Raw genomic sequence first — 12,741 nt, 5'->3', positions numbered from 1 at the left:
CTTATAAAGCTTCCTAGGAAAGAAATGGGTACATATTAAGTTCTCTGCAAGTAAATTAAAAAAAAAAAACCACACTAAAGTTATTAAGATCTGCTCAGTTGTTATATTCAGAGGATAGTTATCAGCATGAGTCCACTTGCAGTTTATAGTATGTAATCCACATGATTTTTAAATGCACACATTTCTTTTGCTTTGACTCACCAAAAAGCAACTTTGTTCTGAAGCAGCTGCATATCCTCAAATAAACATGACTACAAGAACAAGACTGCATAGAAGCCATCTGATTTCAATTTTCTTTATATTTGTTATAGAAAAAGAGTTTACCCATTCCAGTCCAATAGTTTAAATGAAGATGTACATTTGAAGTACCATACAGAAATGTTCCCAGCAGACACAATTTTAAATTCTCATTACATTTATTACATAATGTAGAATATACTTTGGTACACTACTTGTTGCTGCTATTCTATCAGAAGTCAAACTACCAAATTTATTTCCTTGTCTACAAGGCAGCAAAAACTTTTAAATAAAAATTCAATATGGTCAATCTACTTTTCCAGGGTTGCATAAATCTTCAATGAAGCATTGACATACTGGAGAAAAGGAACTCAAGCAGTTCTCAGGGTAAATATAGTAATTAAAACAAACTTCACTAGATTTCAAGGCAAAAAAAAGAAATTCACTATTTGACCTTTATATAAATAAATGCAGATTTCTTGCATTATTTTGGTTGATTCTGTACAAGTTTCAGTGATTAATTTTATTTAAATACAAGTCTTACAACAATTTAATCCAGGATCTCAATGAAGATGAGAAGGTTGACAGTTCTAATATAGAACTTGCACAACAGTTATCTTTTAACACTGACTAAACATGGAATGGCATATAAAAAGGTTTAGAAATTACACATTTTAAAATGAAGATGTTTTACCTCAGATTCACCACTTTTGCAAGATAATTTGTATCCTTTAGTATGCAACTTCATCCTTTACCTGCCAACAATGTGTACAAGTTATCACAGCAAAATTTACAGAATAATTGACTTTGGCCTTGGTCTTACAAAGACCTATTTACACATTTGGGATAAGTAAGCATGTTCTTCCCTTTAAATTTTATACATATCTTCAAGCTTTAAGCCTGTATTTGAATCTACAAATTCCAGCAAGATAAAAAGTCTGTCAAATATACATCTTAAGAGCATTAAAGTACAGTGTCTTTATATATATGAATCTATCCTTTGCTATATTATCCACTCTTCATCACACAGACACCACTAGAAATGAAGCACTCACCTCCACAGTTAACTCCTTGGTGCTGATGAGTTTGACTACTGAAAGCAGTTGTTAGGCTTGGGGAAAAACCTCTAATCTTTGTGCAAAGATTAATATGCCTTAAATGCCCCCAAACATGATCAATATTGTAAGTAAGAGATACATATCTTAATGTAACTAAGTGTAAGAAATTGTGTAGCGTGGGGGGGGAACTGCAGTTACTCAGTAACCACATTCCCATATATTCACTGACTCACTGTTTGGAGTTCATATGATTCATTCAGCACCTCAAATAAGATGAGTTTTGGCTAGGCGTTTTTATTTATTCATTTTTAATTCTGGTTCTTGAAGGTCCACTGCCAATGGCAGATTATTTTAATGGAAAAATGGATCTCAACACCCAAAAAGTAATGCTTTCTATATACAGGTAACTGAAATGACTCAGAGTGTAACTAAGGGTTAAAAATCCTTCAATTTATCTTGTGGCAGTCTAGCAACAAAATCTAACCCCTACTCAAAATGAATACCTGCTACCAAGAACGCAGCTCCTTCAATTTCCAAAGCACTGGTTAGTTTGTAGTTAAAAGAAAGAAAAACAAGACAATTGCAAACAACTATACGACTTTTTACAGAAGGCCTCACTGTGGTAAATTATATACAGCATAGTGTTCTCATTTTCCTTAAAGTGCTATCATCATATTGATTCAAAATCATCTATTGTTTCAGGAGGTCTTTCAGTACAGCACCAGCACTGGCATCAGGGGACACTGGCAGTGGCGTAAAAGTAGGCAAGGCATCAGAGATAGGTTTCATAAGCAGGTGTCCAGAACTAGTAGCAGGAGTTATGAGAGGCACTGCTGCAGATCGAGGTGCTAGAAATGGATTTGCATCTGGTCTTCTGCTGATTCCTGAGACTGCAGAATCTGAAATGTAAAACAAACAAAAAAGCCATCAATTCATTAGAAAGTTTTAATAAGCCTACCCAATTTCAGAGCACTTGCCATGAAACAAATTTTACAACTGCATATTAGTTTTGCAAACATGGAAATCTTATCTTCTTTCTGTGCACTGCAGATGATCTCATATACTTATTTCTCTCTCTCTTTTCTCACCTTGAATCACATCTGCCATGGCTTCTTTTGCTCACCATTCCCTACATCTACACTTCAGGTCACAAGTTACACCAAGGCACTTCCAGGACCTGTGCTTGTTGGCAGCTGAAATTTTGCAGCACCTCATGCTATGCAAAAGAAAACCAAGACACTTGCTCTGTGAAAAGGAACACAAACACCCTGTGCAGAGGGGTTCCCTTCACACATGCAAAACCAGACACGGAGTATCTGTCACATTGGCTCCAGCACTATGCCAAGACATAAGGGCCCTTGTATGTGCACTACAACGCAGCATGCAGGTTGGTTCCCCACTCCGTGTGTACAGGGGAAGCTGCCCCAGGGTCACGTTGAAGCAAGAACTTAATCTATCATTACAAGGGCTAAATCACACATGAGTCTTGACATATCTTTGTTATCTTATTTGTCAAAACGTCACTTTCATTATCTTTGTTCCTAAATGATTTTAATCTAACAATCAACTTGCCCCTTCTCACCTTCCCCCATCAAAATCCTATCTTCCAGATGTAACCTGTTCTCAAGATTCCTACATCAGACATACAGCAGAAATTGAACTGAAATTCCTTTGTCATAATGAATAGTTGGATGAGTGACTTTATTCAGATTTTTTGTTTTAAGAGATCTACAATCATATAAACATCATAACTCTCATAAATGTGTTTGTGTGTAGATACTTAAAGCCACTACCATATGGTTTATTTCCAGGAACCAAAAACTTAAAACACATCAACAAGCCAGAAGGTTTGGCTCATATAGGTAAAATACAAGTACTTCTATAGCTTAAAAGCATACTTTACCAATTGTACTCTTAAACTACAAGGAAGAAGAGTAAAAAGAAAATTAAATTAAATTTTGGTTTATTAGAAAAGTAAACACTGCTTTCAGAGATAAATTGGTACTTCAAAGTAGATGTTTATACTTTGTAACATCCAACTACTTTATGTGAAATAAAATGTATTTTCAAAGCATATATATATATATATATATATGCTTTGACAATACATATATATGTATTTTATATAATAAACATATAGGTTTGGGGATACATGTCATGCATCATTCACTCCCCCCCATGAGTACAGCTGTTACAAGGTTCAAGCAAAAAAAGCTTCTGCAAATCAGCAGGACTGTATTAAAGTCCAGAATGCACGTGAAAAATTCAGCACAACCTGGTCCATTTCAACTGATTATTTAAATCCTATATTACTTATATAAAGTACACAGTTCCTTATAGAATCAGAATGAGAGCCAAAAACTATAAATTTTACCATGCAAAATAAAGACATAACTGCTCTCAGCCTCAGAAAAATTAAAGTTAAGGACTCATGCACAGCTTACAAAGATTTCAAATCACGCCAGGTACTTAGCTGATTTTACTTCAGTTCTCTCTGAGTGACCAGGTTCTACATATGCGAGAGGCACTACAAAGCTGGTATTACTTGCATTTTTCACTCAGTGAGACCCAAGCTGATCAACAGGGATGCTGAAAATCAGGGCTGGGTTCAACGCTACAACATATGAAGTTGTCTGTTTAGCTTTAAAAGGTGCTGTTAAAGCTTTCCGTATCAAAGGGAATTTGATCCTTCCAGTGTTCTGTATTAGGTTTTTAGGAAATGGGGTATGGTGTGAAGAGAGAGGTGGGCCAGGGCAGGAAAAAAAGAGAGAGAAAGAAGAGAGAGAGTAGAACATTGTGGGGGAAGGCACAATGGCAAAAAAAATAAAAATCATACTTCACAGATGAGGAATCACGGAAACATTTAAGTCCTCTCAAAAACTCTATGTTTAATTATTTATATCTGTGTAAAGTTTCAGTATTTCTTTAGATCTTACCTTGTATCTGACTGCTGGATGGAACGCTGCCACCTTTACCAGTTCCTGCTGCGCCTAAAGGTTTTATATCATGAACAGAGAGCTTGGGTGGAGGAAGGCTTGGGCAAGATTCTGTTTCAAGGAATTTCACAAACAATTCTGAAAAAGACTACAAGATGGTACAAGTTATATTTTACATGCTTTTCAACAGAACTTAAGTTAAAAATAACTTAAAATAAATTAAAAAAAAAGAAAAAGCTGTCAGCAGGCTCCAAAGAACTCTGTACTGGTATTTAAAGTACTACTTTGTGAGGGACAACGTAAATTATTTTCAAAATACAAAGTTTTAGTTGTCTCAGTGAATGGCATTTATGTGAAATTCATACACTCTAAAGATAACACATACACTTCCACCATGGTTCCATTATTGATTTAGGTCAATTGTTTCAAGAAACTTATGATGCTACAGACATCACAAGTACTTCCTGTGTCCACACTCAAGCAAATCACTCCTCCAACAATGCTTTCATTTGACAAAACATCTTGATTTAAAAAAAAAAATAAAAATGAAATTTAAAGGATAAATGGGAACATTGTCATCAAAATATGATACTACAGTATATAGTCCATACTGGAAGAAGTCATTGATCCCAGGAGCCAGCAGAACAGTAATCAGTTTTGTATTAGCTCAACGCTTATGACTGTGCAATTTTCTTCAAGGCCTACATATTTATTTAGGTGGTGGTGGTAGTGAGGGAACAACATGCCAAAGCTGCACAAAGCAAATAAATAATGGAAGATACAGTAGGATCGGTACATTAAGCTCAATATACTTAGGAACCAAACTTCAGTACTAATACGCAACTGCTCCAGTTCTTTACTCAAACATAGAGAGTACATGATTGATTCTTACACTATTAAAAACATTCTGATGAGTTGGCCTTAAAGGTGTATTAGGGACACTCTTTGACCCAGTTCCTCCACCAAGCCAGCCAGTCACCCATCTTGTAACTCCTCTTTGTTCTTCAGATAGTAACTAGAAGGTTTAAAAAAATAATAAATAAATAAATTAGGAAACAAAAAATAAAGCAGCAGATAAAAAACTGCAACAACTGTTCTCATTTTATGTTTATCCACTACAAATGATGTGGGAATCCCACAGAATCCTACAGATAAATAAAACCTTCAATTACTATCAAAACCTTATTCTCTCCCTCCTGAAAACTGGCAGTCTAAAATCCTAGCTCTTTGTGTAAAAATATAAAAGCCATATTCTTCACAATACCTAGTGGTATATATAAAACTGTCTTATTTTTCTTTAACCAACATATTACAGCTATTATGTGCAATACCACAAAGTTAAATCCTTTCCTTTCTGCATTAGTGTTCCTCGGGAAGACAAAATCTGTATTAAATACAGTTACCATGAGATTCCATTAAGAACAGTGTGTCCCACATGAAAAAAAAAAAAAGAAAAAAAAACAAAAAAAAAAAAAAACCCACACTTCACCCCAGGAAGTACCAGGACAGTCACATTTAGTTTCGTAGCAAGTCATTCTATTTTCGGGTAAGCATACTGCAAATGAAGGAAGCCTAGTTTTCAGGAAGCATTACCTGATCAAGTTCTTCCTTTTTTATTCCCAAGATACTTCCCATTAACCTTAACACTTCATGACGTTTATTTTTTGGAGTATGAAAATGTCCAACAAAGAGATTTCTCATCAGGAGCCTGCAAAACAAAAGGAAGCTTGTTACACTGCCTGCTCTGAAGTAGCAGTTGGTAAGGAAACACTGATGCATTTATTCCTCTTACTTTTACCTAATTTACAATAACCCAAATAAACAAGCCAGTACAAAGAACTAAAAGGGAACCTCACAGATTTCTCTGCTCTCCAAGTTAAAACACTTTTTAAAACAAAGAGCTGCAATTTGGACAAAAGTAGAAATACTCTAAGGCAGTAAGGTGAAACTGAGTTGTACATTACCAGGTTTTGATGCAAGAGACACAATGCAGGAAAATAGTTTCTCAAATCTTGACTCAGAACCTTTAAGCAGATACTTATGTACAGACCGAAAATAAGACCTAAGAAGGGAGCAGGGGAACTTATTTGCCTATTCTAGGTTCAGATCTAACACAGGGAGAGAACAAAAAGACCAAGAGAGATCAAATTGCACAGCATCCAGGTGATGCCATTCACACCTTGGTTGCATTGTAACAGATGTTCACTAGAACTCTCCGTTTTCAGAGCTCATGCTATTGACGTGTAATTCCACTTAAACACATCAATAATATAAATTTATACACATTGGTTTTAATAATCAAGATTACTATTCACAATCACCAAACAATTGAAAAATGTAAAGATAACAAAAGCACATTACAAGCTTACATACAGAAGCTCAGTTCTGCACCACTCTTACAGCTGTTACATTATCTGCACATCACGCACAGTAACAGAAATCTACAATAACATAACAAGAGACTTACTTGTCCACTTTTCCTTCTGTGCTGTTGATGAGATTCATTAGTTTATTCTGTACATCTTCTAACATTTCTTTTCTGATCTCTCCTATAAAATGTTAGGTCAAAGCAAATAAATTTGCAGACTGCTTCAAAATGTATTGTTACAATACACACTTATCAAGATATGCTAACATATATATTTTTAGACAGCATCAACATGATTTCTTAGAAAAGTGTCAACTCAGTAAGTGATTATTACCTGAATTCATAAGCTAGAATTTCCAGAACAATACTCAAAGCTACAGTACAGAAACACCCAGAATAGAAATCAACCACATAAGGTCTGATGAGCTGCTCTGTTCCACCTAGATCACACAGAACTGGGAAGATGTTCTTGGTAAAAGCGTATATTCTATGGTGGCAATCCTTAATCCTTTTTATAACCTGATTATAAATTGTATGTTGTTATTGGGTCTTTGGATCTCAGTACTTAACCTCAAATACATTCCCTCTTGTCCAATTATTCCTTAGCACAAATTTCTCTACAATTTCACTAACACAGATTATTTGATAGCTTAAATACAGGATACACCTGGTTACCCCGATAATTCTCTGTCAATAACTCAGGCTTCCCCTGACCTCCCACTAAACTCAAAAGGTAATTAAGAAAGAGATTCTCCTAAAGGTTTTACTTACTGGAAGCATTCTACAACATCCTGACTCTGAGGATACAAGACCCAAAGTTTTGTCTTTGTAAAATCTGGCTACGTTAGAAACTGGATAAAAATATCTGACATTCAGGTCTACACAAACTTACGCAGAAGCACAGAGTGAAAGCTGATAGGAAAAAAGCTATTCCCTAACACAGGATTTAAGTACACTAATAGCAAAATGTCCACAGACAAGAAAACAGATAGTTACAAGGTACAAAGAATTTTTTGAAGATAAACTTCAAAACAGCAAAAATATTTTTTTCACCAAACTCTGGTTCTGCAAGATGGTATCTTTGAAGTTACTTTTTCCTAATAAAAGCACAAGTCTTAATAACACACACAAGCCGAACAACATAATATGGACCCTCAATGTGAAGACAAACTTGTATAAGCTGCAGTTGTATGAGCTTTCTCCCCTCCCTTCATAATGCTGAATCCTTCAGATGTTTTCAAACCCTATGGAAAAGCTGCTGAATGACTTAATCTTCCTACTATTTCAAAACCTCTTGGGTTCATGTGGATTAAAAGTAAGTGCTTCATAGAAAAAGTATACTTTTATTGCATCTGTCTTATAGTTTATTCCTAAAAAGCCTCAACATCTTTGTAGAAATGAGTGGATACCTTATAGCTATTTAAAAGAATTCTATTTTTCTTGAGAGAATGTGGAGACAAGGGAAGATGAAAGGTGACTTTTAGGAATTTTTATAAGTTTCAGATCACCTGGGATGCATGAAAAACATTCCACTCTCATTTCCACGTGACATTCAATCTTCAATAAATGCATGCCATAGCTATGCTGACACAACATGGTTCTCAACACTAGTAACTCCATGAGAACCTGAATGGAGTTTTGGTATATATATACACAAAGAACTAGGCTGTGAAATGGATACAAATTAATTGTCCTATTCAAATACTCCAGAAATGAAAACAAACTCTTTACTTCACAAACATGACTTCTATAAAGAGTAGAACAAACCAGTGCCATGCTGGGAATGTTACTTAAAATTATGCTACTTTGTAATGTGGTTAAACAGGTCCCCAAAACTTGAATTAAAAAAGTTCCACTATGTTTATGGAATAACAGCAGTTGCAGGAACATACACGGAGTTTGAGTTGTTATTTGGGTCTCCAGAGAATTCAAAGGAATAAGAGTTAAACTACTAATACCAGTAACTTAACAACATGGCACCAGCACCAAAAAAACTCAGAAATGGCATCTGAAAAAAAGGTTTAAATAAATCTCATGATGTTGCTACTGCTTTATAGAGCAAGATAAGTGTTTTTTTTTTTCCCCCAATTTTATCTACAGAATTATTTTTTAAAAAAGCAATTAATAATTTTGAAGTGAAATGTTAATTCTAAGACTCTTCTATTTTTTTTTCCTGATTTTTTTTTTTTTTAATCGAAGAGTCTTTGGACAGTCGACTGTCTTTTAAGGACAGTTATATGGCTACATTCACCCACAGCGATTACACAACTCTAAATTAAATAGTTTTTAAATGGAATATTTCCTTCTAAAACAGCATCTTACAGTTGAAAAGGACTTAAACACGTACTTTCTGTGTGTGAAGAGACTGAATAACAAAAGACTTGAGCCAAAATTCAGCACGGGCTGCTGTAAACCAGACATTTACAGCAGTCTCCAATAATTTGTTAACCATTTATGGCAATCTAGAAAACTGCATCTGGTACATCTTATACTTTTCCATTAAAATCACTTCTCCTGCCAAAAAAATCCATAAAGAAATCCTTCAAAAGATTTGGCCAACAAAACTCTGTCTGGGAATGCATTTGGCCAATTTTCAATAAGACACTATATGTTTTCTTGTGTAAATACAGAAAATGGAGTGGTCTCTGTTTCAATAAAAATTATGATTTATTCTACAACAACATTAAAGTGCTGTTTCCTTTATACAACAATCCTGTTTCACATTTTTAAACAAGTAAATTGCTTGCCAATACAGCATGGTTTGATAGAATACTGAGACCCAATTTTCTCTCGCAGTTCAAACCCATTAACTTGTTACCCCCCTGCTTTAATTTAGTTTAGCTATCTAAATTAACCACTAGGGTTGAGCTACCCATTTAATGGTGCCTTATTTGCCTACATCAGAATTATTTTCAATCCAGTGTATTTGAAAACTTCTACTGTGATGTCTTTAGCAAGACAGAGATATAAAGATCAGTCAATTAAATATAAATCTACTGATTTGGTACATGATTCATGCAGCAGCTTGAAATTTAATTAAAGTTGTAAAATTCACATGTGAACTCAGATCACTGCTATGATGCCCACTGGGATGCTGAACTGTACTTACACACAACATTTAAGTAAACGCCCTTTCAATTGTGTAGCATATAAGTAGTAACTTTATATAGAGTTCTTGGTGAAATTGCAACGGCTTTCAAATGACTTTTTACACTAATTACAAGACCACAAACAAGTCTTCTTTAAGAAAATGAAATATATTTCAAGAAAAAATGAATATCAATTAGTTGAATATGGGCAGAACAAAGAGTTACCACTACATCCAGCAGAGATGACTTTACAAGCACCTTCCCACGGCAAGCCTTAATTAAACTATTTTACCCCTGTATTTCCTACAGACATAGAGGGAAAAATATGTAGGTAAGAGCTGTTAAGTGACCTGCAAGTGAGCCAGCCTCTGCCCTTCAAACTCTCATTTGAGAGCCCCCTACAGGGAGCAATCAGAAGTTTTCCTCTGGCTTCAGATTAATCGCATGTATACAAGTGACAGCTGGACCCTACACTAACAGAGGATGCTGCAGTAACAGCAAACTGCAACGATCCACAGAAAGAGAGGAAAAGAGAAAGTAGGATTCAGCTACGAAAATGGAGTAGGAAAATGCAATAAACAAAGAAACTAGAAGGAAAACAATAAAGAAACAGCTAACTACTCCCTCGACAGTTGGTACTGTTAGTAAGTTCACCCGTATCAGAACTAGCACGGAACTAGACAGAGGTAACTTTCATTCTTGGTTCAAGGAAATATTCCAGACAGAAATACAGAGCAGGGCTGAAATTTATGTACAGAAATCCAGCAAAATTATTAGTTTTAAGTCCTGCATTACCAAACGCTACAACTCCTTTGTCATGAAAACTACAATTAATGCAGTAAGAAAAAACAGCTATGTTATTTGTATACCTATTATATCATCTCCAGTTGAGTCTGAGCTTATAAATCCTACGGACGTTTGGTATTCAAATACACTGTACAGAAATTACCCTTAACTTTTTTGATTAGAATAAAGTTTAAGGCCATAAAAAAGAAATACATTGAAATGGTATCAGTTTTTACTAACAGGTTGTTCTGCCTTTTTAGGCTTTTCTATACAGCTTTAACACTAGAGGTGTTTATAAAAGAGAAGACTATGTATCTATCATGGATTTTATGTTTAAGTGATTTCATCATTTTCTTTTTCCCTTTCATTCACAGAATCACAAAGCCACAGAATAATTTATGTTGGAAGGGACTTCTTCAGGTTACTAAGCCCAGACCCTCAACTTAAGCAGTCAGAGAGAGTAGATTGTCCTGGATTGTGTGCAAGTGGGTTTTGAGTATCTCCATGGATGGACACACCTCTCTGAGCAACCTATTCCGTTGTTTGACCACCCTCGCTGTAAATATTCTTCCTTTACAAAACTGTTTCTCCTGGCAGAGTTCTTTACTGTCTGGCTAAGCTTTGTCTTCACATCCAAAGTAATGAAGCTCATCAAATGTTAGAGTACTTAATCTTGGAACAGTATGAAAGCATCTTTCTAAATATGAGCAGTTAGGAAGCTTATTTGAAATGAGATCTAAAAATACAATCTAAAGATGAGTCCAAGGCCTTCCATGTAATCTCTTCAGTCAGTCTTATACCTGTGCAAGAGCTGCTCTCTCTGCATCTCAACAGCATGCACTTTCTCTCTGCCTCAAAGTAACTCCCTCTATGTGAAATATGGTAGTTATTTTGGAAAATGTGACAGCATTTCATATTTCACAAACTTTCTACAGAGACACTGAACTAAATCAAGGGCTTTGGTGTCTAAAGAGAAGAAAACTAGAAAGCCTTCTCTTGAGAGAGATCACTAACAGAAGGAAAACACCTTTTTAAAAATTGTTTTATAAACTGAGTAAATGCTCAAAAGGTGGCACAGAATTACTCTCTTCCCTCATAAAGGACATTTTGGTAAATTTCTAAGAACACTACATGTATATTGACTCCCCAGCTACTTGGAATATTTTAAGCAGAGAAAAAAAAAAAGTTACCTTCTTTCTTAAGCTCTTCAATCTGCTCCTCTTTAACATCAAGTTGTTCAGTAAGCCTTGATGCTGCATCCAGTGCAGCATTTGCCTCTCCTAAACTTTCCTGAAGAGAGGGTAAGAAAAGGACAGAGAGAGAAGCATGAGTTCACTATCACGATTATTCCAATACAACATACATCAAACACAACAGACACAAAGGCTTCAATCACTTGTACTCTAAAATAATTGGACTGTAAACACCCTCAGAAATAGGATATTCAGAGATATGCTACCTTGCTGGCCCTTCTTTCAGTCTCATCCTGTTCCCAACTCCTCAACCAGAGAAGACAAAATAACTATGTAACTCTGTATACTCTGAAACAGTAACACTTAACACAATAGCTCAAAAAAAAAGTCAAAATTTGCATTAAATTTGTATTCAACTTTTAAATTTGTATTCAACCCACCTGCAGTGATACAACTTTTTCTTCTAAGTTCTCAGCTTTTTTTTTCCATTCTTCAGTCTGTTTTTGGTGTTTTTCTAACTCTGCTGAATACATGGCTTTTTCTTCTAATGGGTTAAAATACAAAAAGAAAAAAAAAAAGATCTCAATTCATAATAAGTATATTTATTTTGGGGGATACACAACTGCAAAACTTTAGCATTATCACGTCTGGTTTTCACAAAGTAGAGGTGGAATTCTAGTTTCATATATAGGATACTGACCATTGGTTTTCACAGGGCCAGAATTTTAATGAAGTTTTTTAAAAGACAAAAGCTTCTGAAATTTAAGCTACCAAATTGAAAACCAAGTAACTATATGCTTTTAAAAGTACCAAAATATAGTAACTATCCCATCTGAAAAACGCGTGTTGCAGTCTTTGGTACTTCTTGACAAAACTTACCCTGTTGGAATTGTTCTAGCACCATCTGCAGGTTGGCCAGTGACAACGCATACTGTTTCACTTGGTCCTGTGAGATGGTGAGCTGTAGCACAGTTTCATCTCTCTGCTTGGAAACCAAGTTTAATTGCTCTTGCAAAGATTCGACCTGCAGGCTAGCTTGATGACTTAATGAAAAAAAAATTATTTACTGAGATA

General features: G+C 35.2%; 1 protein-coding gene across 2 annotated transcripts in view; it reads right to left on the bottom strand.

Annotated features, from left to right (window-relative positions):
• Window positions 1-281: 281 nt before the first annotated feature.
• The window catches only part of TRIP11 (thyroid hormone receptor interactor 11), a 31,012-nt gene continuing 18,552 nt past the window's right edge, over window positions 282-12,741 (bottom strand). For both annotated transcript variants that reach the window (XM_038180264.2, XM_038180265.2), the window contains 8 exons: window positions 12,547-12,710; window positions 12,108-12,211; window positions 11,665-11,764; window positions 6,699-6,780; window positions 5,825-5,939; window positions 5,124-5,246; window positions 4,232-4,379; window positions 282-2,194 (listed from right to left, as the gene is read on the bottom strand). In XM_038180264.2, coding sequence (XP_038036192.2) covers window positions 1,986-2,194; window positions 4,232-4,379; window positions 5,124-5,246; window positions 5,825-5,939; window positions 6,699-6,780; window positions 11,665-11,764; window positions 12,108-12,211; window positions 12,547-12,710 — 1,045 coding nt within the window. In that variant the 3' untranslated portion in view covers window positions 282-1,985. The remainder of the gene's footprint in view (window positions 2,195-4,231; window positions 4,380-5,123; window positions 5,247-5,824; window positions 5,940-6,698; window positions 6,781-11,664; window positions 11,765-12,107; window positions 12,212-12,546; window positions 12,711-12,741) is intronic.

The sequence above is a fragment of the Anas platyrhynchos genome, chromosome 5, assembly GCF_047663525.1.
Source record: "Anas platyrhynchos isolate ZD024472 breed Pekin duck chromosome 5, IASCAAS_PekinDuck_T2T, whole genome shotgun sequence".
Classification (NCBI taxonomy): Eukaryota; Metazoa; Chordata; class Aves; order Anseriformes; family Anatidae; genus Anas; species Anas platyrhynchos.
Note: the sequence above shows the minus strand (reverse complement) of the source record. Positions and strands in the feature narration are given on the sequence as shown.